The sequence below is a fragment of the Hetaerina americana genome, unplaced genomic scaffold (assembly GCF_022747635.1).
Source record: "Hetaerina americana unplaced genomic scaffold, ioHetAmer1.1.p SCAF_76, whole genome shotgun sequence".
Classification (NCBI taxonomy): domain Eukaryota; kingdom Metazoa; phylum Arthropoda; class Insecta; order Odonata; family Calopterygidae; genus Hetaerina; species Hetaerina americana.
In genome coordinates this window covers 233543-258470 of record NW_027287383.1, presented here as the reverse complement: position 1 = coordinate 258470, position 24928 = coordinate 233543, and the positions used below count along the sequence as shown (strand labels likewise).

The window sequence follows — 24928 nt, the reverse complement described above, 5'->3', positions numbered from 1 at the left end:
GTAATGGAAGCTGTATTTTCGGGATAAACATATGCATTCTGGTCAAACTGCAACTGATGAGAAAGTGGGTTCTAGTGACTGGAATTTATAATTCTTTGTCAACGGTTTTTCTCCACGGAACTAATTTACAGGAATAGACAGTTCGAATTCATGTAACACTGCTGAATCATCGTTGGAAATGGAAAATTACAATTGTTTTGTCGCATTTACGACTTCCTCTCCTTAACCTCTAGCAACCTGCTAACTGGATGTTTTTCTGAGGGTATCAACACATCGCCCTAGGTTTAAATTTATACAAAAATTCATAAATGCAAATGACAACGAGATCAGTGATTACTAGTGCCAGTAGTAGCCTATATCAGTCAAAATCCGTCCTAAACCCCTTTTTTAAGCTTCAAAACGAGAACAAAGCGAAAGCTCCATTAAAAAATAAATTAAAGCCCAAACGGGTTATTACGGTTACCATATCGACATTTTCATCAAAATACTTCATTAAAATAAGTTTTCTGTGAGTATAAGCAACAGTTCACTTCAATGGACGGTTACACGTTACCGTTACACGCACATTTAACTTGAAATAAAATGGGAATCGGTTCTCCAAAAATGGCCAATAATTGGGAGGATTCTATGAGAAACTAAACGATTTCATTCTAATTTTGATGACAGACTACAAGCAACTTCAGCGTAAAACGAAATTACGCGGAAAGAGAAAAAAATAATGTGCAGAAATTCCCGGTCGGCTCGGTGGTCTATGTGCTCTCCCCCTGCCCTCCTCAGATTCAACTAAGTAGTTGCCCTTATCACAGTAAATGAATGTACAAAAAATAATAGGGGGAACAAGAGCCAAGAAGAGGTCTACGTTACAAAGGAGTCATGTTTATGACAATCCATCACTTCTTTCCAAGTGATTTATCGGCTATTGTCTGCTGACCGAAACGAGAGGTAGCTTACCACAGAAATTAAAGGAACGTCCATTCACTTTCAAAACGCCAACTGTCGGTCCAAGGACGAGTTTTCTTTCCAAACCGATGGTGTTGGATTTATTCAGACGAAATCACGCGTCTCTTCCAACTAAATATCAGGCGCTCAAGTTCTATGAAACGGTTGAAGAGCATCCAACCTATGGCAGGAGTTAATATGATTCAAGACTCTTGTTGCTTGCAAATGAAGAGGACCATACCCCGTACTTATATTTCCTGCCCTGAATCATTAGGATAACCGAGCACGGAGCATTTTGCATCATTTGGGGTTGATGCAGAATGCCATATATTAGCGAAGGGCATAATTTTTATCCTTTCAAATCCCGCATAAATCCCCCGCGTTTTTAAAAAGTATTTCAAAGTCGGAGAAAGTTGAAAAAATTATGGTGAAAATAGTTCTAACATCTTGTTCCTGAAATAATATTGAAATTGAAAAACCCAAATGTTGGAGGCATACGGTATCTCAATACGACTGACCTATGGCTACGGTTAATATAAGGTAATCACGTTGTAGCGACAACATCGGAGAGAGCACACGATCCTCCAAGACAAATTTTCTAATAGCGCTTCCGTGTCAACAATGCCCACGCCAACCTATTTAATCTAATGATCGACGGTTGCTAGTGGCATGCTGGTCGGAAAGTTTCGCGTTATTATCCTGCTTCAGGAATAGATATTATGCATTTCTTCAGGCGATAGAGATTTCCAGTAAAAGTGCCATGGTGACGGGGCATGAATTCAGCCAAAGACTTAATGTTAACGACCCGACCAGTCAGTGGATCAGTCGTCTCGTAGAATATGAACCTTAATACTCCTCTATGGCAATTTCCCGAAATAGGTTTGAAATAACTGTCGCCAAATTCGGGTCCACTTTACATTATATACATACACATCTGTTCCCAAAGACTTTTTAGCGTGAAACAATGCAAACAAACATTTCTTTGTTTCACATCTCCAAGTGTCCTACGTAACAATCAACCGGAATATACATATATACTTGATTAGCCCTGGTGAACTCAGCCATAAACGGCATACAATGATCGGTAACATGAATATTGCAGGAAAAAATGTTTTCAAAGAGTCGGTTTAAACAGTTACGGTATTTCAAACACAGTCCACAAAATCACGCGTTAACTTCCCAAGTCGTCCTACAAATATGATTTGAATCTCGCTCCAAGTGTAGCCAATCGGCTCTCTTCATATATTATCACAATTGTGGGACGAAATTGTCGTCTTCGAAGGAAAAGGTATATTTGAAAAGAAAAGGTTTTGATTCAAAAAGTCAAATTCGTTTTCCCACAAGTTTTTGGGGGTTAAGTGTCATTTTGAGAACTTTTGATTTCTGTAAAAAATTATCCACCATAGGTGAATATTTATGATTATATGCCATGCAAAACTTCTATTTATTAAACACGAGCTATAAACGTTTGTTATAAAGATTTTCCGGTATCCGACGAATCAAAATATAGTTCGTATCTAAGGAGCTAATGATTCTGAGAATTCCATGACGTCATCCTTTCTTCGCTGATGCAATACCCGCCTGTTCACCCAGTTCCACGATATAGTCCTTCTGTCTAGTGGCTATCGTTTCCTTATCAATTCCACTTAATGAATTTTAACTATATATAATGCACTAAACATTATTTTTACAGAACTTTCTATGATTTTAAACGCAATAAAATGTTATTTGGTGCGGTTTAATGCAAATTCATTTCACCGCGAACGGATACCAACCCAAGAAATACTTGCATTCTATCCTCATGAAACCACCAGTAAAGACTAATAAAATTTTCGCTACGCTGATTTTGAGGTGAAAATGGGGTTCTAGCAATAACATTCGCACACTTTGTGTGCAAAGTCATCTTTGCAAAATGGAGTAAGTATCTAAACGTAAATTTTCCTAACTATTATTGGTTTTGATACTATTTTATGTGATGTCCCCGTGCTGTTTGTTTTCGTGACCCCATACATTGTTTTCCTTTGGAAAGGTTGGATTTTCCCGTTTTTGCAGTGTCATGCGCTACTGTTGTGTAAATCTTAATACTAGTACTCTGCTGAAGGCCTGAAAATAGATCTGGTGATTTTTATCAACTGTTATATTAAGGAATTTCATGTATAGGGCACGGATCAGCCAGCCATATTGCGTATAAGCGACGTGGGGCGTATTGGATCATTGTTTTTTACTGTCCGTCACTTTCTCTTCTGGTCAATTCCCCAGCTTTTTTATTATAGAACTCTAATTTTCCTATATGCCTAGTGATGGACAAAAATACTCGAGAAAATTAATTAAAAAACCGATTTTAAACTTGGCGTCTTTTTACTTAAGTATAATATGGGTTTTACGTTTTCATTAAATGTTCCGTGTGAAATATTCAAATTAATTGTAAATAACTGACTTTGTCATATTGCCCCTCCCCCACTGTAGGTTAATGCACTTGTCACACGTTACCTGGTAATGTCATATGCATTAATTTGATCGACGGACATAAGTTACTCATGACGTTTTAATGAAATGTCGTCGAATTTCTTATTCTCAGCCACCTCAGGGTATGTCGAGTATTGTTAGCTTCTGTTTTCAAACTGGAAGTTTAGAATTAAAGATAGTGAAGCCTAATCAGTGTTATATGATGTTCCCAGAATGAACCACCTGATTCTACCGTTTTCTTCATAATTAAATGTATTGAATTCAAAGATAAGTTAGAACGCAGAGAAATGGTAATTTTGGCTAATAAATTCAATGATTGCCACTGATAATAAAGCCAATTGACACAGTGTCGTGAAATAAATTGCCGAATGTTTGAAAATTATTTTAATTTTTCATTAAAACGAATCTGTTTAAGATTTTATCGCATTATTGACATTAATGCTATGTCATCAAATAGGGCTTTAATAATTCAGTCGACTGGTAAAGTAACTAGTATTTATTTGTATTGGTTAAATACAGGAAATTATGGGCAAGGCAATAAGATATTAAAAGGTATTATTCACCTATAATTTCATGGGCTGAAAGTAATTCTCATCTCATTTCAAAAGCTACCATAAAATGAGAATCATATTGTCAATAAGTGATGGCTCGAACATTTTTAAATGAGATGAATTAAGAGCACTTTATAATGAAATTATTTCACAGTAATTATAATTAAATATTTGGTATAATTATATTTTACCCGCAATAAAAAATATGGGGTGTTTCTGAGTGAAATTAGAGTCAGAAGGTTGTGAGTCAAATGTAGGAATAACAGATTGAAAGCTTCTTTAGAACAGAAGGCAGTACCGGAATCAAGTTTTTTCCTATTTGAAACTTATCATCTTATTAGTCAGTATACTTGTCATATTGTTTTAATTTTCTGATTCGTATTCAATGTTTTTACACTTGCTTCATTATTTATTATTTGGTGGTTGGATTGTAATTTAAAGCTGAGTTAGATAATAGATACAAATGATAATATTTCATAATTCTTATGTTTAATGAAATGGGAAACTTTTTCAATGTGGTGTGACAAATGACCAAAAGAGTTGACAGTTGTACTGCCTATCTCATTTTTATCTATTAAGTTTCTTCTAAGAGGCATCATCATAACTGTCATAGACTATGGAATGGAGAACACAATATATTTTTTCATTCTTCTTTATTTTCGTACTAATAGTTACAATGTTTAGACATCATCATCAGGTTCTGACGATGACGCCTAAGTGTTGAAACGAGTAGAACCAAAATAAAGAAGTGAAAAAATATGTTGTTCTTCATTCCATAAACATGAACTTCCACAATGTTGAGCCAGAAACAATCAAATATGACAAAATTAATTCCACATTTTTCTTTTTTGTTTCAGAGCCAAAATGGCTAGTCTTTCCTTTGCCACTAGTTGGCACAACAACATTTACGGAGAAAACTTCGATAGTTCAGGGCCACCACTACCTTCGGTCATACCATCTATTATTATCCCAGTGCATAAGAATATAATAGCACAGAAAGTAAGATCAGTACAACCAGAGTCAACAAGCCATTCAGAGGCAGGTTTGGTGTCCAAACGTGGACACATCTGGACATTCAACAACCCAGTTAGTTCAGAAACAGTTAAGAATGGATTTGTTGGAGGCTATGCCTTGGGGGCGGGAGGAGGCAGAGCAGGAGAAGGAATATCTCTCTGAGGCATGGCTTTCTACCCCGATGTTGGAAGAGAACGACGACCACAGCACAGATATGGGCAACGATCTGAGAAAAACTAAGGACCCCCCTCAAGAACAAATAACTACCCAGCAGGAAGAGACCAAGTCTTTGGGAAGCAATGGTGAGCCTAACTATAAAGTTTGACGGATGGTTGTATTCCTTATAAACAGAACATTGCTTTCTTTCAGTTTGCTATCATTATGTCCTTGGCATTGACTGGAAAATGATTTAGCCTAGTCCTTGATGATCAGTCAGCAGTAATCCTTGACGTCTTTGAGTTCTGGGAAAAACTACTAGAATTCTGTGCTGCTGCTGTCACAGTGTACAGAAAAGTATTTATGAGCCTCTAAGCAGGAAAAACTATTCATTATTTATAATAAGTTGCCAGGCTTAATGCCAATCAAATTATATCTTTGAAGAATGTTATGCTCCTCCTGTGTGCTAGAAACATGTGGTATTGAACCTTTCAATAAAGTGTAAAATTGAAGCAAAAATAGTTTGTTCCCTTCAATGGGCTGTCAGTATTAGCCAATGTTATGTGAAAGTACAGATAGACATGTTATTTAACATGTGGGCCTAATTCACCCAAACTGCAATGGATGTGAGATAATGCTCATGCCGTATGATAATTCTTCCTTTGCATAAATGACTCGTAATTTGAAGTATATTTCACATTGTGGAGTGTCCACACCAAACATATCTCCCAGACCCCTCTTCCAATGTCCTTCCCCACATCACTATCTTACTCCATCTGGGCGTCATTTTTTTGAGTCAAAGAACTTAATAGCTATAATGGCAGTACCTATTGTAATGATACAACCATATAAAGAATATTAACTTGTAAATAACATTCCTGCTATTGAGGACGCTGAGGGATCAGAATTTGGGTTTGGATCAACTTATGTGATCATTCAGGCCAGTCATATTAAAAACAAATTGATTGAGGAAATTATGAAGCTACAACCAAACTCATCAGTTGGGCACCTAAATTGCTAAAATTTAAGGAGGATGCTATCTAGAAGTGTGTCCAAACTCGTTGGCACCAAGAGGCTCTTATTTCAGCTCCTGGATTTAATATACAAGAAGTGTATCCTAAATATGCCTTTTTGTGACCCTATAATTCTAAGTCTTAAAAGCGTGGCTACTAGCATAAGATTTATTGCCATGGTAAGAATGCATATATATGTATGTAGGTCACAATAACATTGGTAATTTCTTTGAAAGGGTACCCTTATTTAACTCATTGAAAAAATATAGGGCTTTATTAACGCAAGCAGAAAGAAGGCTTCACACATTTTAGGAACTTTATATTTATTTCCTTTACAAAATGTTTCCCATGCAGATAATCAAAACTTAGGTTTTGTTTAGACGTAAAATGAGATTGAGTCCTATAGTACTGGAGTAAAGATCATTTCACATTAACAAACATTCTGGCCAAAAAAAATCTACATTTTTGAGTGTTCCAGTACACAAATATAGAAATATGAGGGTGGGGCAACGAAATGTTTTGCAAGCTAATTTGGTATTTGACAAAAAAATTCTATAACAGGATTATAAACATTGATTATAGCATAGTGGCAGATTAAGTAATTGTAAATAAAATAGTTCACGCCCAAAGTTCTCATGTAGAAATATGATATAGATGATAGATAGAAATGGGTGAAGTACACCGTCTGCTAATGGGTTCAGAACCATTAAGGGGCCCAAGGAAACAATGAGACAGTCACGTCTGCATTGCTGTGACTTTATTGATCAACTACTTTCCAAATCTAAAGAGGCTTGCTGTTATTATATTTGCTTAATTTTAAAACTTGAATTTTAATTTTGCTGCTAAGTTTTTACATTCACTACAACTTTGCAAATAACTTCTCTGCACGATTTTTTCAGTTATCAACTATGACTATTTTCAAGCAGTAAGAACCAATGTTAATTTGCAAGCTAATATTTTGAACCTAGATAAGTCAATATCTTTCATACTGTTTCAAGAGACTAAAAAATCGCTCTCATTGAATGAAAACAGAAACATGACATTTTACTCAATTCCGATAAAATGCCAGCAACTTCCTTCTCCAATGATCAGTTAAAGAAATGATATTGTGTGAACCTAAATATTATATAATTTAAAAATTTCCTTGTATTTATATGCAATTGTAATGTGTGTTGGCACCATAAAAACTGGGATATTTTCGGCTGTGTTAGGAAGTTCCAAAGCATGTCTTTGTATGTTGCATGTGTTAAAACATATACCTGTGATTCCCAAAATAGACTCGTGAGAAAAATGGGAATTAGAAATTTGTTTCTATGCAAGTTGACATATCATTCTATTCAAATCTACTTGCTTTTACTAATGCATGGAAATTCCACACTGTAGAGAGCGTTGAAGCAGGTAACTGCCAACATTGAGGAATTTAAATTGGAACAATACAGATTGTTCAAATTGGTCTTAGAACACCTTGTCCAAGTTATTCCATAATTTATGGAATTTGTCTATCCATATTTTCAACTCAGGCTATCAAGGCTGTATCATTTGGGACTTGGTCACCTTTTCACACCTGCTTTCATAAATTATGAATCTTTTGTCAGTTGGCCTTTTTGCATATGTTTTTTCTGGGCAGATCATTAGTCTGTACTGATAAAATGCCAAAATGTTGTTGTTCAAGATAACTTGTGCTGCCCATATTGAATAATGTAAATGAACCTGGACAGTTTTATCAATTTTATGATAAACAAAATTATTCAATCACACTTACTTCGTCTACGAATCAAATGCCGGGTAAATTCCTGATAATTCTTGATTCTTGACTTCCTTGTCCGTGACTAAGACAGCATCTGTAAGAAAATAAAATTAATCAGGAAATAGTTTATAAAAATTGGTAAGCATAATTGTATATCAAAAGTCAAGATGTATACCACCAAGTGATGGTTGTGCAAGTATTTGGACCGTATTAAATAATGTCCATAAAGGTATTTCAAGAAGAGACTCAGGTTTATTGAAGGAATTAGAATTTATTTTCATAGTATATAGAACACAGGAAAATAAATTATTTTTCCCTCTAGAGTGGAGGTGATGGAAATCTTGCTATCATTAGTATACCCTGATGAATTAAGAGAAATGGAATTCTGAACCAAAAAAATTTGATAATTGCTCCCATTCATAGATGGTAGTAAAAAAATTATTGAGTAGGTAAGAAAGAGATGATTCTCGCTCAATAAATCATACAATTCCCTCTGCTAAAAATAAAAAAAATGAAGTTCAATATTTTAGATTAAGTCCTTAACCGATGGTGGCTCAACTTGACCACCATTTTCAACTTTTACTGCCATATTTTCTTGGGATGAATATTCTGTTCTGAAGCTATTTTCCTATAATTGCTACTGTAAATATTCAGTTGGGTATTACATGATAAAGGCCACGTTATGTAATCTAGGTAGATCACCCCAGGATTTCTCTTATCCTCTACTGGATAAAGTTTCTGCATGTGAGAACTGTCACACCATGAAGTAGTGTTTTTTTGAAAAGGCTCCCAAAATTAGGTCTTTGAAATAAACCTAATTCTGTCTTTTATTCACTTAACTAGGGGATACTGCTCATTGGCAATTATTAAAACTAAACTCTGTTGAATGAACTAGTGAAAACTTTGTCCTGGCCTAAAGAAACCCATTCTTCTACATATTTATACATGAAATGCTAGCAATGTAGATATGTTGAATATAAAATGTTTAAGTGGATCATTCACATGGAGGTGATTATCCGAATCCCTCTGTGGTTTATGTTCTTCTCTGGAATCTTCCTGCTGTCTTCAGTCATACAGTCTATGGAGGGAAATCAAAGTGTTCAAATCTATAAGCTGTGAGAACAAGCATTTCAGATTGATGGCATTGCTTTTAAATAGAGGGTTTAGTCAAATAAAAATTCTGCCAAATGAAAATTTTGCATTTGACTCTAATGCGATTTTGTCCACAAAATTTACACAAGTTCAGACAATATTGCCATTAAATAGCCGACGAACACTATTGATGTATGGACATAACGTGAATAGTCCAATTGAGATGTTTTCCCTGTTGGCATCTATGATACACTGGGTGTAGGTTAGGCATTAGTAACTTCCATATAAACAGTTAGTCTTTCACTTCCGTGATGATAGATTGCAGTGCCATTATGCTCAAATGAAATTTAGCGGTTGCAAATGCCCCTATTGAAGTGTTTCTATGTTTTCTTAAGGACTCATTGAACTTCCAAATTGGTGGAAATAAGCTCATTAATATCGATAAAAGAACAATTTCACATGTTAAATATTTATTTCAACCTAGGTTTCCCTTGTTACAGTATCAGGTAAGTATAGTTGGTGTTAGCCACATTATATGGGGAGGTGGTATGGATGAGGGGATGGACGAGACTTGCGAATGAAAACACCTTAGGCAATAATATCTTAATGTCTTCCACTGCTTATTCTGGTGTCTATCCCTGGTGATGGCTTGTTACTGGTGCATTTCGCGATTGGTGTTGACCAGTGATCGGAGATGCTTGGTGGAAAGACCAGGGATCTGATAAGGTTAAGGGGAAAGGAAAGATGACGTTGTCCCAGGAGGCATGGCAGACCATGTGGTTTTTCTCCCATGCTAAGGATCCTCGGGAAGAATTTCTGCTGGTATTGGGAGTGTGGTGAATAATGGTTGGGGAAATGGGGAAGAAAAAAGGGGGTAGGTGAAGTTGATGGATGGGAGGGGTGAATCTTTACCGTAAAGGGGTTCATTTTGGACAGGGATATTGCTCTTTGATAGTTGTTATACCTTTAATAGTTTTTTGTTTTATCTGCTTCTAAGTGTCATATTTATTTCCTTCATGTTCAATGTGGAGGACTTGTGCTTCAAAGTTGTATTCATGCCACGATTCAGTTAAGTGCTTGGCCATCATGGAGGTTTTATTTCCAATCTCCGTGGACATTTTGTTCACTTATGTAGCAAAATCGTGTTCTGATTGTTCCCCATGAGGCTCTGCACACACACACATCAGATCGTAGCTCCCACCTTTAATGTTTTCTCAATGGTGTCCTTGTTTTTGCATAAGAATTAAGAAGGGATGTGGGTGCATAGAAGGATGCCTTGAATTTGTCTTTAGGGAGCAAGTCTGCTATATTATAAGATGAATTAGCCGAAGAATGGAATTTTACATGCCTTTTCTTGCTGTTATCCTGTTAGAGGGAAGTACTTATTTTTATTGTCATCTTACTTCATTTGTTGGAAAGTGGGGAGTCAATGCCATTTGAGTTGTAACCATTGCTTACTGCTATTGCCTTGGTGGTATAGAGCTCTCTTTCGTAGTGGAATCCTGGCATTGTTGTATTAATTAGTCCATGAATCATGGAGTTGGAATGGTCAAGTTTGTGAGACATCCTGCTACTGGGTTTTTTTTATAAATAACAATTTGATTTTTTAGGGATTGAATATCCCTAAGGAAATATCCAAGAAATTTATTTTCCTGTCAGTTTCCAGTTTCATATTAAAGTAGATGGATTCACATGTTGGATTTAGGATAGGCAAAAAGTTTTTTAGCTGACCATCCGGCAACAGAGGAAGTGATCCATATATCTTATACCAGTATATGTTTTGTATACGGTTGTTGTTGGAGTGAAAGCTTTTTTCGTCAATTTTATCCATGAATATTTCAGCCAGTAGTGGTGATGGGGCTGATCCCATTGCCAGGCACTCTCCTTGTTTATAATACACTCCATTGAAGGGGAAGTAATTACGGTCCATACCGACCTTCATAAGTCAGAGCAATTCTTCTACTAGGCGTTGGTTGTTATTCGCATGGTTGAGAATTTTTTTAAAATACCCTCAAGCCTCTAGGGTGGGAATGGATGTGAATAATTTCTTGATGTTTAGGGATAGGTTTGGACAAAGTCATTCCTGGGACAAATTCAAAGAAACTTCGAGGAGATGCTACCGCAGTACTTTAAACAATCATTAGCTAATCTGCTTTCAATTCAGCAGTTTCAAAGTGTAAAAATCATTCACCTCAATTGAGTTTTGAACCCAACTCGATTTTGAAAGAACTATTGCAGCACCTACTGCAGTTTCGTTGAATTTGTGAAAAAAGGTAAACACCCTAGTGTTTGAAGTTTAGCTTGAACCTCGTGGATAGTGGCACAAGGTACTTTGACTACCTGTGACATTGTACAGAGAGTATTTCGTCATAATATCTTGTTGTTTTTGAGCCCCCAAAATTTTGAATGTCAAGTGAATGCCTGTGTAGCTTAATTGGCTTAAGCATTCTTGTTGAGGTATCCAGGTTCAAATCCTGGTCCAGTTGACTGATGTTTACTCTTTGCTATTTCTTTTATCATTCCATTGAGTTTTTTGTTGGAGTTAAGAAATTATTACTGCATACTTAGCAGAGAAATCCATATTTTGACCGAAAATAGAATATTCTTTAAATGCTAATTGCATGTAAGTGAATATAAACTCATTAAAAAAATCCTTATGGTAAAAATTCACCCCTCTTTTTACTCTCCATTTCCCTCTCCCTTGGTTCACCACATTCCCAGTACCAGTGGACATTCTTCCACAGCACCTCAAGCATGGGGAAAACCCCCATGGTCTGCCATGCCCCTTGGGACAATGTCACTGGTCCTTTCCCCTGAGATCCCAGGCCATTCCAAGCATCTCCTGATCCATCAGTTGACAGCAATGTCAAAAGGCACCAGTAAAAGCCACCACTAGAGATAGAGACCAGGAAAAGCAGTTGAAACATTAAGATTGTTTTGCGTAAAGTGTTCTTATTCTTGTGAGCCATATATTAACCCTAATCTCTCCCCCATCTCCTCAACCTCCAATGACAGTCCACTCTCAAGTTTCCCTCATCCTCTCATCCCTACCACCTCCCAATATAATCTGGCAAACACTTGCTCTATTTACCTGATGATGCGGTGACAAGCAAAGCCTAGGTCATAATAAATATTTAACTTGTGGAATTGCTCATTATGTGATGCTTCACTTCTATGCAATATCACCTGAATTTTCAGAATTGGGTGAAAATGAGGTTTGGATATCATTGTGGTTATCGTGCCAATTAGAGCAGTTGTCAAATGAAAACTCCACAGTAGTTGGAACTAAATATAAAAATGGAAGCATTGTTCAAATTTGATGCCTAATTTAGGGCACCTCTACTTGCTCATTTGATATCTGTAATTTGGAGAATTGTTATTGTCCTTTCATGTGGAAAAGAACCTTATGGCTGCTAGTGGCATATCTGACATTTGAATTCCACACACTTGTGGAAGTCTGTGGAATTACTAAGTCCATTAGGTTATTTCAATATGTTAGGCAAATTCCATAAAGTTACGCCTGAGACAACTAGTTTTTTTATCAATAAAACTATTTCAATAGCAACCATTTTTTTACTTTCCATGTGAGTCATCTGTTTCAAAAATGCTGATCCAGTAATATATCAGTTACCTTTTATTGAAAACAGACTAAATGCTGTTTTTCTACAAAAATTCTGATTGGAAAAGAAAAAAACAAAACACGTAATTTCAACCAAAATTATATTTTAATACCTGGATTTCAACTCCTGAAGTCATACTCAAGGAGTTAAAGCGTGGGTCATAATAATAAAATTTTAGTGGAAATTACTAGTGTTTATTTATTACTTTACCAATCTAGGTATTCCACAGAGTAAAGCTTATGATTATGATCAAGTCTGAAAATTTAGATTTGCTACCATGCTTAAGATTTGTTAAGAGGTCCTGTTTGCATGCCCTTTTTTAATTTTTAGCATGTCCTATAGTTGGATTCGTCAGCTAATTGCAACTGCCATGGGAGTGATAAAAAGGGAAATCACAGATTCAAAATGGAGTTGTGCTATCTCAGCATAGTCTTAATGATTTTAATTATTAATTTTTCAATAATATAGAGCACATTGGGAATTATGTAAAGGCCCCAATTGATACTTCTGCTAGCAAGTAAAAAAACTTTAGGGAACTTATCAAATTCAAATGGATTACCTGAAGGTACTGTGACAGCAGTGTGAAGCAGTGTTAATGTTCAGATAGAAAGGATATGCACAGCATGACAAATAAGTAACTTGAGTATTTTCAATTACATTCTGTACTTTAACTATTATCCTTAACTCAAATCTTAAGTAAGGTATATTCTTGGCGATGGAAACTCTGCCTCAGTCATCATCCTATCTCCACTGTTTTATTACTGCAAAAATATTTTAAATTATTTCAAGTAAACACACTCCAAATTGAATATCTTATCTTTGTCAAAGTATGCCTATCGTCTACCATAAAAGATTGAGAAGAAAAAGTTTTATTCAACTTTATATAATCTTCGAGTATTTGTCTCCATCTTGAAATTTGTATAAAAATTGCAGCGTTATGGCTTTTATAATTGAGCTCTTTCTTTGGATCAGTCCACCTGATTGAATTTTTGAGGTGAATGAAACTTAGCAAAGGCTAAAATTTTGGAGCATGGCATTCTGATGGATTTAGTCCTGGATCTCCTTCTCATTCTTATTATGATTATTGGAATTCCATCCAACTTGGATAATCATTTATGCCGACAATCGCATTTCTGTATAACAGTGGCGGAGTCAGCAAAGCAAAATGATTATGCTTTGTTACCTTTGATGCAGATTTGATCAAAAACTAGCTCTCTGATAATTATCTCTTGCTAAATGTCAGCAAACTCTGAATCAAATTAGTATCCCTATTGCAAATAAATACGAAGGAATTTGGTTTTTGCATCCCTCGAAATCATCAATTCCTTTGGCTTGGGATATTTTCTTCATAATACTTGAATTTTAATGCTATCTTTCCCCATTATTTTAGCTTTTGAAATACCATGTATCCCTATTAACTTTAATTGATGAGTAGAAAATGGTGACTGGCGCACTTAACCGAATAAAACAGAATTGTAATTGTAAGGATCATACATAAGCTTAAACAGAAAAGTTGAAAGAGAATTTTGCATGGTGAAAAAACATGTTTCATTTGGTGGTATTGCATCATGAGCATAGTATAAATGGCAAATATGCCATGGTTGATTTGTTTGAAATGAAGCAGTTTCATTGGATGGTACATGAGTAGATATCATAAAAATGAAAAAAATGAGTTGCTATGAACATCATAGCTCATAGCTGTATTTCTCCCAGTTTTGTCATTTGTCTCATTTTTTAGTGAATTCACTCATTTTTTCACTAATTTTAGAATTGTGTCCTACAATAGTGAGAAAACTTACTTTAAAATTGCAAATAAATGTGAGCAAAAATCATTTTATTTGAAGGTAAATGTTCCAAGGAGTCTGCCTTGCACCAGCACTAATTTTGCCTAGGTAAAGAACTCTGCACTCTTTTCTCATCTTTGAACATCTGATTGAAATCTCAGAAAACCATAGAAAACTTCACAATGCAATGTGGTGCAATGTTTAAAAATACATTTAATATGGTATGATGAACATGAGGAAATATTGAAGAGAAGTTTCAGATCTGTAAGCATAGTAATTGGTGGAGTTATGTTAATATGAAATGCACTGCATATTGCTGCAAGACTGGGCATTGATGACTTTAGATAATTAAATTATGCAACAGACACTTGCAAAATTCAGTAGATTACTAACAAATCCATATTTTATGAATCCAAAAGTTTTGATCCCAAAAGTTTCTTACTGAAAGCAGGCAGCCATGCATAATAATTTTTTTGCTAATCATTCCTTCATAAATATATGTTTGTTCATGTATACATACATTTATTCATGTATCTCTGTTTTATACTACTTTGATAAATAATGGCAATAGTTCGTATTAATGGATGGAAAAATGACCACTCTAGCTGTAAAGTTATTTGTAATTATGTGTGAGAGCAAACAAATATTCAGTGTGATTATGTAGCCAGTATCTATCAAACAGACCTTACAGTTGATAAGTGTGCATATTGTTTTTTTATATCCTAATTAGATTGGTATCCAAAATTATTATGCAACTTACCCTCTTTTCACGAGTACCTCAATTAGAAGAAACCTTGAGCAGATCTTTGATTCAACAAAAAAGTTGTATCCACTCACATTTTTCTTTAGTAATCTATTAATTATTATAATGATGTGCTTGTTCTGAAGTACTTATTCAGTGAATGCACTCTGCCACAGGGAGTTCCTGTGGCCACAAGATGCCCAATCTTTTGAACTAATATGATCTAGGGATTTGTAATCTCTTAGCTTCCTGGGGAAATTCTGAATAATGTGCCACAGTCTTTTGTGATTCATACACAAATACCTTCTCATTACTGTTTTTTCTGGCCCAGGAATACAGCATGTAAGAAAGGTTAAATATATGTGACCAGAGTTATTAAATGAAACCAAACCTAGTAGTTTCATAAATAAATGATTGGAGAGCATACCCTCATTCATTAAAATATAGAAAAAGGATTACCCTTAAGCCATTCTGGTATCCTTTCTTCAATTATTAAGTTTCAGGTCGAAAGAAAAGTATGTCCTGTGGAGCTCCTATCAACCTGGAATAAAATATAGAATTTCAATTAAATAATGCATTATGGAATCACTCTTTTTTTCTTTTGCTCAAGCAGTTGGTTAGTGAAATTTATTCACAGCAAATATTGTGGAATATATTATTGAATTATATTCAGCAGGGTGAGACAGAATTGAATACAGCAATGTATATACCTTCTGATGTTCATACTGCTTTCTGCTAAATGTTAATGTAGTTTTGGAATTTATTCATCTTTATAAACCAGCTATTGGTATGGAAGCATTAATGTTCTGCAATCTGACTGTGAGCATAAGACATGACTTTTTCATTTTCATGGTTTTGAAGAGTAAAGAGGGTACTGACAAAATTTTTAAGTGAGATTGTCATTATACTATAAACCAAGTTTCTTTGAAATATATCTCACAAAACTAATGTGTCATCAACGTAAATGTATTATTGCCATTAATAACAGTTTGCTCCTGTTAACTTCTTCAGATGAAATGTCACAAGCCATGTCATGGTAATCTTTTCCAGCCCTAGTTTCTTACTCTTGTCAGTGCATATAATCAGCCTCATCTGAATATTACTTGGACACAAAAAATAGAATGTTCTATAAAACTCCCAGGATAAAAATACTCTTAATGAATTATACTTCTCTCCTTGTGTAATAAAATGTCTGTACTGATAAAATACCATAATGTCCTCAATGGTTTTCATATCCCTAATAGTTTAAAATAAAGGTTCAAAAGGGAAAGCTTACTAAAATGCCTAAATTAAGGCATAGAAAGAATTCCTTTTCTTTGGTTCAAAAAAAGGTGAAGATACAGTAGCATGACAAATTGAAATTTAGGGATAAGATGTAACTACTTAACCAAAATTCAGGTTTGGTCCATTCTGGCTCCTATATCATTCAATGTATATTAACTGTTTTACATGATTATCTACAGTAAGTTCTCTCAAGATTAATTGCCAACTCTCATCAAGAGGTTTCTGTTTTCACATCTGTGATATGTAAATAATGTTGTAGTTTTAATAATTTATTTGCAAATTGCTACATTAGATTCTGATTAAATTAGGGGAGTTCACTTTTATAATAAATATCATCGTAAAATGTTCAACACAGAATTAAGTCAAAAAAATTTAAAGTTAGTCCCCCCACATTTTGTCTTAACCAGTTTCCATTCTATGGATGATACAAACATATCTTTGTATACTTCATAACCAAATGTTAGTAATAAATGAGATAGAGTAAAATGTATCAGTGCCCTGATGAATGCAGGTTAGATAAAATAACTTAGGTGAAGAAGCTCGCATTCAGTTAAAAGACATAAAGACTTAATAATTTATTAAGGTTACATATACATTTAGGGAATTATTTAATTATAAGAAGGGTAGTAATTATGCTAGTAAACATAATATGAAGTGCCATTTGAAATCTACCATTATAATTAACGTTGAGTTAATTTTCTGTATTCAAGCTTGTGGAAAATGAACTTTCAAAAATGAAATGCTTGAACTCCCTTCAAAAATGATCAATTTTGATGAAAAACATGTTTTAATTAATATTATATCTGAAGAATGAAGTCATTGCTACAAACAAGTATTATGGTGACAAACTGGTGTATTTATGACTAAAATGGTGATTCATTTTGGTCAACCAATTTATGGAGGCAGGTAGGTAGCTTCACAAAGAGGTGTATTGATACAAATTTTTGAATTGGAATAATTACACAACCATGATTTTTCTTGATATGAGAAGTTTAAATTGTCGACAAAATGAGTGCCTCGTCAAGAACACGCAGTTTAATAGCTTTTACAAGGGCATGATCATCTCAAAGAGTCAAGGCAGCAACTTTATAAGTCCTTGCCAAAGATCTTAGAGGTGTCCTTGAGACTGTGGCAAGCAATATATAACTCCATTCAAAAAATTAATGATTAGGAAATTTATATTTTCATGGATAATTCAGTTTCCATAATTAATGCAAATTCAATTTTAGATGCTGGCAGCTACAAACTGCAGATAAAGAAAACTTTTTTCTTACATTTCTCAATGTGAATTCTTTGATGACTATCTCCCAGATAATAACAATGATTCAATTTTTAGTACAGATCATCATCATTACTAATTATTCAGTCAGTGGATCAGTTGTTCAGTTTAGGTTGACACTGGTAGATATATGTTTGAGGAAACAGTATTAATTTTTGAATAACTTCATTTTAAAAACAATTCTCATCTAGCTTAAGCAAATGATGTGGGAAATAGTTCGGTAGTGTTTTCATTTCAACCATAAAGAGCTATCAACCTGGTAGGGCTACACAGGTAGGTAGTGAGAACATGTTATTAATTTCCATGGGCAATTACCATTCTCCTGTTGGGTTGGAATATTTCCTTTTTTTTCATGGGAGAGACAGAGACAGTGGATGACCTTGTGAATGCTGGCCACTCCCTCCCCTCCTTCCTGACCCACATCCCCTCTCCATTTTCCCCTCTCTCTGATCACCTTCCTCATTCCCCTCTTGGCAACTTGTCGCCTCTCCCATGTTGGCCTTGGTCTCGGGTGCTGAGTGGCTGCACGTTTTAATCTTGCTTTAGATGTGTGTAAATCACCATATTAGCCACCAAGTATTTAAAGTGGCATTATTCACTTCTGGTTATTAAAAATACACAGGAAACCAAGCTAAGAAATGAGGTATTCTGAAGCCTAGGGAAGTAAAAGTGGTGAACTATACTGTCACAGGGATAAACCAGTTTACATTTTTTTAGCCGTGCCAAACTAAGAAAGGCTTTAGTTGAATGGCAACTGGAGGTCAAAGCACTGGATTTATGATTTTGTTGTGGCTCAGGTTTCAATATGCCTGTTCATTAGAAGTTATTTTGCATTAAACCACTATATGCCCTGCTTCAAATATTTAGAGAAATTACCTTCCATGTTCTACTAGAATGTTGCTTATGAAGAAGTCTACTTATTAGGGCAACTTATTCAAGGGAAGTTAATCATTTATAAGGTTGCTTACATGGTGAAATTGAAGATGTGTTTTTTAACTCGATGATCTGCATGGCACTTAGGAGAATGTATAAATTAGTGTTAAAAATCTAGTACCAGTATTGGAATAACAGCCTCAGTAGAAGTGTTAAGAATTCATTGAAGGAACAGGAATGTTTAAATGTATTGATTCAAGGGGAAGTAGATTGAAGAGGAAGAGACGGGAGGGGAAGGGAAGATTGATAACAGAATGGGGATGGTGATTTATGTCAGGGCAAAGGTTATGGAGGCATGAGTACAGAAAAGAGCACAAAAGAAAAATAAACCTTTGGCTGAAAGAAATAAGGCAGAGGGGAGGGAGGGGTAGGAGAATTCTTGGAGATTAAAAGCCGGGAGGGGAAAGAATGCTGCTTGCTGAGTGGAGGGAGAAGAGGGGAAGAGAGGTTGGGGAAAGTCTGTTTGTTCAAGTTGTCACATGGCAATGGAAGATATTTTCTTCCCCTCCTTTTATTGAATGAGAAGGGGTAGTTGACTGTGATTTGACAAAGGAAGGAGTGGGGAATAACCCACACACTCTGTGCATGTCAGTCTGCATCATTTATGAGGTGGGGAGGATATCAGTGGAGGGGAAAGGAGGAAAGTCCAAGCTGTTTATTGGAGCGAAAGGCCTTGTGACCACTCTCTTAGTTTTGCTTCCTTGTACCAGACCACACTGTTGCCTTCTCTTGCCTTCAGTTCTCATTTGAGAGGCTGAGCTGAAACATATCCTTGTTATCCCTCCCTCCTTAAAGATCACGTGACACATGTAGTCTGTGCTTCCAGAAATACTGATTGTTTGTAGGGGACAATTAATGTTGTACCTATGCTTGGTGTTGTAGGTTCTTTTTCATCTGTGTTTCCTAAAAGGCTGTTGCCTGCTGTCTCTGTGGGAATGAAGTGTATGCCAGTTCGTCAAATGTGGGACCAGGAGATAGTTTTTAATTCTCAGAAACTTGTGAAAAGAAGGTGATAACAAGTTGGGTTTTTTGGATTATTCAGTGGTGGAGTGATTTTGGTGATATTTCTGGTGAATCTGTCAACCAGTCTTCTGGATTGTAGTGCATTATATTTTTGACATTTTAATTTAGCTTTTTATTTACTTATTAAGTTTTAATTCCTAACATTTGTGAGCTTCTTGCTCAGAAACTGAAAATAGACATTCCATAGGCAGGCATCTAGCAGTCTCAAAATTTAGTAAAGATCAAGATTAGTGTGTTTTCATCCTTTGGGTATCCCAACTGGATTAGAAGAAGTCACCAATTTGGTATGTTCTTGTATTTTTACCTTAATTTAAATTTATAATAAAATATAAACATTTGTGCCAGAAAGATGTTGAGTTTCCTTCCCTAAAACTTGATCATTGATTATCAACAGATGAATTTTACAAAAATTCTAGCTGTGCACCATGTGCATTACAAAGGGTTTTGGATTTTGCCCAGGGATGTCATCATTTTTTATATGAAACCCTTTAATTTGTCATTGTAAGCTACTAAAATCACTTGATTTTATTATGTGCCATATTATCCAGCTGTACTATTTTCAGCTTTGGAATGCAGTTTGTTTGAAATTCCAGCATCTAGTGATACTATACAGTAATTTCTCTTCTTTAACTTTGCTAATGCCCTTTGAGCTAGGGAATTTTTGATAAAAATAGTGCATCATATTTCACTTGGCCTAACTAATCTTGAATACTACTCATGGTGAACAAAAGAAAGATTCCAATAGTAGTGATTAATTAAAGTTAATTCAATATGGGGGTTTGCAACATAAGTTTATTTTACAAATCACTTCTGTTGCAGGTATCAATTGTTTAAAATCAATATTACAATATGAAAGGGAATGGTTTTGTCTTAGTTGAATTTATTTTCTTTTGCCATCCCTTAATCCAAGAGGTTTAATCTCTCTTCTTTCATGATGACTTGACAATAATTTAGGCATTCCATCTAAAAGTGTCCTTTTTCCCCGGTGTGGTAAATAAATTCTGAGAAAAAAGCATTGCATGCCACCAAACTGATGTAAGTAAATGATGAGCAGTATTTCCCAGCATATTTCAGTGGTCTTCCACTCTGTCCAAACCAAATTCTATCAGTAGCATTGGTTTACACTGGATGTCAATTTAATAATCTTTTCAGAATGGCTTTCCTCCAATATGTAGTGATGGTGCACAATATAAATGGGGCTATTATTTTCAAGACCCACGATGAAAACAGATTAAGGTAAACGGATATTGATGATGAGGTTCATATTTACTTCCTTTACACTGAGTATAATTCCTGTAGCAGTGCAGCAACTATATTGCAATGTTTTATGTATGTTTTTAACTTGAGCAATCTTAAATGAAGTGTTTACCCATGTAAATTAAGTTTTTTATGAAAAAATAAGGGCGTGAAATTTTTGTCTCGCAATAAACTTGCTCTGCCTCAAATTCCAAAAAGTGGAATTCTTAGACTTAACCGAACTTTGACCATAAGTAACAATTTAGTGCCACACTTATAAAATATCTTGGGATATGATTATTAGGTGCATCTAACCCCGAGCGCGACAAAATTAACACAATGATCATTACTGTCACGGATAGTAATACATCAAGGATGGTAAAGGGCTGGCTCCTATTACTAGTATGATTTCATGAAGAGTTTTAAGTAATTTCTTTGGCAATACAATACCTGGTACTTATTAGCCTAATTTAGTAAAAAATATTTATTTTGATGATTAAAAAAGTGTACAAATTGTTTGTATTTCACAAAATTCTTTTGGAGTTTCTAATTGCGCATGTTCTTCTCTTATAGAATCTTTCATCAAGTGGATGGAAATGAATGACATGGAGCTTGCTATGTATCAGCAGAGCTCTGTCAGACAGGACTTACTCAAGAGCTACACAGAGGGGTGTGATTGGGAGAGCTCCAACTCAAGCATTGCTGATACCACACAGGCTCTATTGCAGGAGTTTGAGACTGTTTATGAGGTGTACCATGACACCTTGACACCCCCCCACAGTCGAACTCCCAGTCCTCCACCCTCCCTAGTCTATATCCAGCAACGACCACCACCTGTGACTCAACCTGTTCAAGATCCTTCCACTGTCAACTATTCTTCCAATGTTGACCTAGCTCAAGAGTTAGCTCTACTGGATGAGCTTATCCGCGACAGGGCTGCGGGCCTAGAAATTGCAAATCCACCTCCTGCACCCAAAGACTATGGTATGGCTCCAGAATCTACAAACGTGTTTGGAATTACAGCTAATACCTCTCCTGCTGCTCCAGTTCAAATCAATGTTTCTGCATCTATTGTGAGTGATCAAGTACTGGAGGATGTAATCGTTCCTGATGCTGACATCCTCAGTGTGAAGGTTGAAGTAGTTTCCCCGGCACTGTCACCCGTATCACTGCAAGAAGTACCTTCATCCTCAGACAGGTTTTTATCACCTCCATGCTACCTTTCTCCAAATTCAGTTGCTCCCTCTTCGCCAAGCTCACCAAGACCCAATACGCCAGCATCATCAACATGCGAGGAGGGAGAAGAGGCATCCGATCCAGAGTGGGTACCTGAAAAGATAGCTTCAGCTGTGAAAAATGCTCCAAAGAGACAGCGTGGTAAGCCTTACATGAGGAATTCCAAGTCCCTATGTTCAGGTTATTCATCATCTGATAAGTCCGAAATGTCTCCTGGGCCATCACATTCTCGTGGTAGGAGAGCTCCCAGGATCAAAGGGATTGGAGGATGTGAGGACAGGAAGGAACGTAAAAAGGAGCAAAACAAAAATGCAGCTACAAGATATAGGCAGAAGAAGAAAGCTGAAGCTGAGGAAGTGGCATCAGAGGAGAAGGAGATGGAGAGAATGAATGATCAGCTGAGAGTGAAGGCAGTAGATTTGGCAAAGGAGGTGTCATACCTCAAGAAACTCATGAGGGAGATGTTCAAGGCAAAAGGAATGCTGTAAAGAAATAATCTAGCCTTGGAAGGTCGTTGTTCTTTTCAATTATGTTTAAATGCATTGGGATATTTTAGTTGAGAAAGATAAAATTCAAAATTTCTTGAAAATATTTGGATCTTCAATGATATTTACTTACATTTTTTGTGCTGAAGTAAAACTTTTTCTATATTATTTCCATTGATCCAAAACTAGTATTTTGCCGATTACTTAAACATACATAGTTCACTTTCATTTTCTGATTCAAATTACTTTCATTGTTAAAAGAAAATACTTAATTAGTACAAATGTACAGTCAAGGTCTCAGTTCGTTCAGTCATGTTATTTTGTTTGAATGGTTCAATTCTAATCATGGTAAAAGTTGTGTAATTCTGATAATTTTAAAAAATTAATTTTAATCTAGGATGCTTTTTGCATTTTTGATTTAGAGATGTTGAAAAAATTCAATTGGCCCTCAGCCATTAATAGTAGAAGGTTAAGGTATTAAGATATATGTTAATAGTAGGCACCTACAAGATAACAACATTCATTACTTGTTCACTTCAGTAATACGTAGTGGCAAAGCCAGGATTTATATCTGTGAGTCAACTTAAATGAATGACTTAAAAAAAATCTAAATTGTAATTTTTAACTTTTTTTAAATTGGCCAAACTATATTTTAATAAGCAAATATAATGCTACACAATTTTAGGAAGTTGAAAAATAATAATTTAGATGATATAGGTTGTATTGTGGTCCCATGACGCTTTTGGTAATATAGCTTGCTACTGTTTTTCAGTAGATGAAAATCTACACAATATATTAAGAGAGAACAGTTTTCATTTATAACACAAGGAATACTAATTAATTGTGGTGACTACCACGAAGTGTAAATTGTATTCCTACAATAACCATTGAAATTTACTAGATATGGAGTTTTCATTCCTTGTTCCTGGCAGCCCCTGTGATCTGATCAATCCCATAATGTTTGGAAGAGAGTTGGTCTGTTGATTTCGAAATAATGGTTGGAAAAGACCATGGAGCTGAAGTAGAACGGTTCATGAATTTCAATTATTTGGGTTGTTGGGATTTCATATATTTTTATAAATGATAAGTGTCTCTTGTTAAGAACATTATCAGTTTGAAGAAATGTGTTAATCAATATTTCTTGTTAGTAAAAGAAGCTCTGCAAGGAAGAGATCAAGTTTTGTAAGTTAATGAAATCTAAGAAAAAAACAACTGTTGTAATATCAGGGAAAATATGAGTTACTTAATATAAAGATTTTCTATTGTTTCCCTGAACAATGTAGGTTATTAAGAACTTTAGACTAAAAAAAGTACTTCATTTTTCAAAGCATGTCTGATCGTCTGTTATTTAGAACTAATGTCAGTAATGAAGCTTGTAGCAATTAAAAAAATTGTTTATTCCCAATTAATCTCATTGTTGTTTCCACCAAAGTGCAGTTTAATGATCTCCTTAAAACCACTTTAAATCTACTTAGCTCAGTCTTGTTATACTGCATTTCGAATAAAATCGTAAAACAAAATTCCTGGCTATTGTCATCCTTAATATATTTCATCTATGTAGAATACATTTATTTGTGATTTTCTGGAATGGAACATCTATAAAAGTATGTCATTAAACTTTTGAATTCAGTAATTGATCTTTCCTTGAACTAAAAGGTGTCATTTTAAATGGAATTGTGACATGTTTTACTGCATTTATAAAGTATTTTGTTTTTGAGCTTAGGAAATTTGTCTTTAGATACCTAGCTCTTCCTTGTGGGTAGCTTGTATGTGTGTGAGTGTAGATGTAGAAATAATTTAAAAAATAAACTTCGAATTTTTCATTTTTTTACTCTATTATTGTAAAGTCGCTCCTGTAAAGTTTATTGTATCGTTGCTGCGACGTATCGGTGTCATTAAAAGACTATAACATCAAACATTGGATTTTACTTTATCTCCTTGGTCCTGTCGTTATCTCTCTTTCCGGGTTCGGATGTGTCACTAAGCATTGACTCAGCAGAAGTGGATACCTAGTAGTTGCTAGGCTGCAATGACCCTTCTCGGAAGTGTTATCTTAATGCATCGTCGCTGGATGCTGCGGTCCTAGTAATCAAAGGACCTTTTGTGTGGGAGTGCAATGACCCCAAGATCACCGCCGGAGATTAGTTCGTCTTGTTTTGTGTATTACATTAAACCCTATGGGATTGGAAAAATGAGAAAACATAAGTCATAACGCTAATGCATTGGAAAATATGGAAACGTAAATAAGGATGATTAATCCTCACTCAAGGGAGCCTTTTGCGTATTTAATTTTTTATCGCGTAATGAATGTATATGCAAGTCATGGAA

At 35.3% G+C, this 24928-nt stretch overlaps 1 protein-coding gene across 2 annotated transcripts; it reads left to right on the top strand.

The window, feature by feature from the left end:
• The first annotated feature begins 2543 nt into the window (after positions 1 to 2543).
• Positions 2544 to 24516, top strand: LOC139697434 (cyclic AMP-dependent transcription factor ATF-2-like). 2 transcript variants are annotated; one of them, XM_071596140.1, is made up of 3 exons: positions 2544 to 2856; positions 4814 to 5272; positions 21453 to 24516. In XM_071596140.1, the coding sequence occupies exons 2-3, from the start codon at positions 5065 to 5067 to the stop codon at positions 22601 to 22603; spliced, it is 1359 nt and encodes a 452-aa protein (XP_071452241.1). In that variant the 5' UTR covers positions 2544 to 2856; positions 4814 to 5064; the 3' UTR covers positions 22604 to 24516. The 2 variants fall into 2 exon arrangements, with proteins under 2 accessions (XP_071452241.1, XP_071452242.1); XM_071596141.1 differs by lacking the exons at positions 2544 to 2856; positions 4814 to 5272 and adding an exon at positions 19392 to 19927.
• The last annotated feature ends 412 nt before the right edge of the window (positions 24517 to 24928 follow it).

Bases quoted from the DNA above. Each gene is read 5' to 3' on its own strand.
- LOC139697434 (XM_071596140.1), top strand. From the start codon at position 5,065: ATGGATTTGTTGGAGGCTATGCCTTGGGGGCGGGAGGAGGCAGAGCAG. The intron at 5,273-21,452 runs GTGAGCCTAACT...CTTCTCTTATAG, and splicing joins CAAGTCTTTGGGAAGCAATG to AATCTTTCATCAAGTGGATG.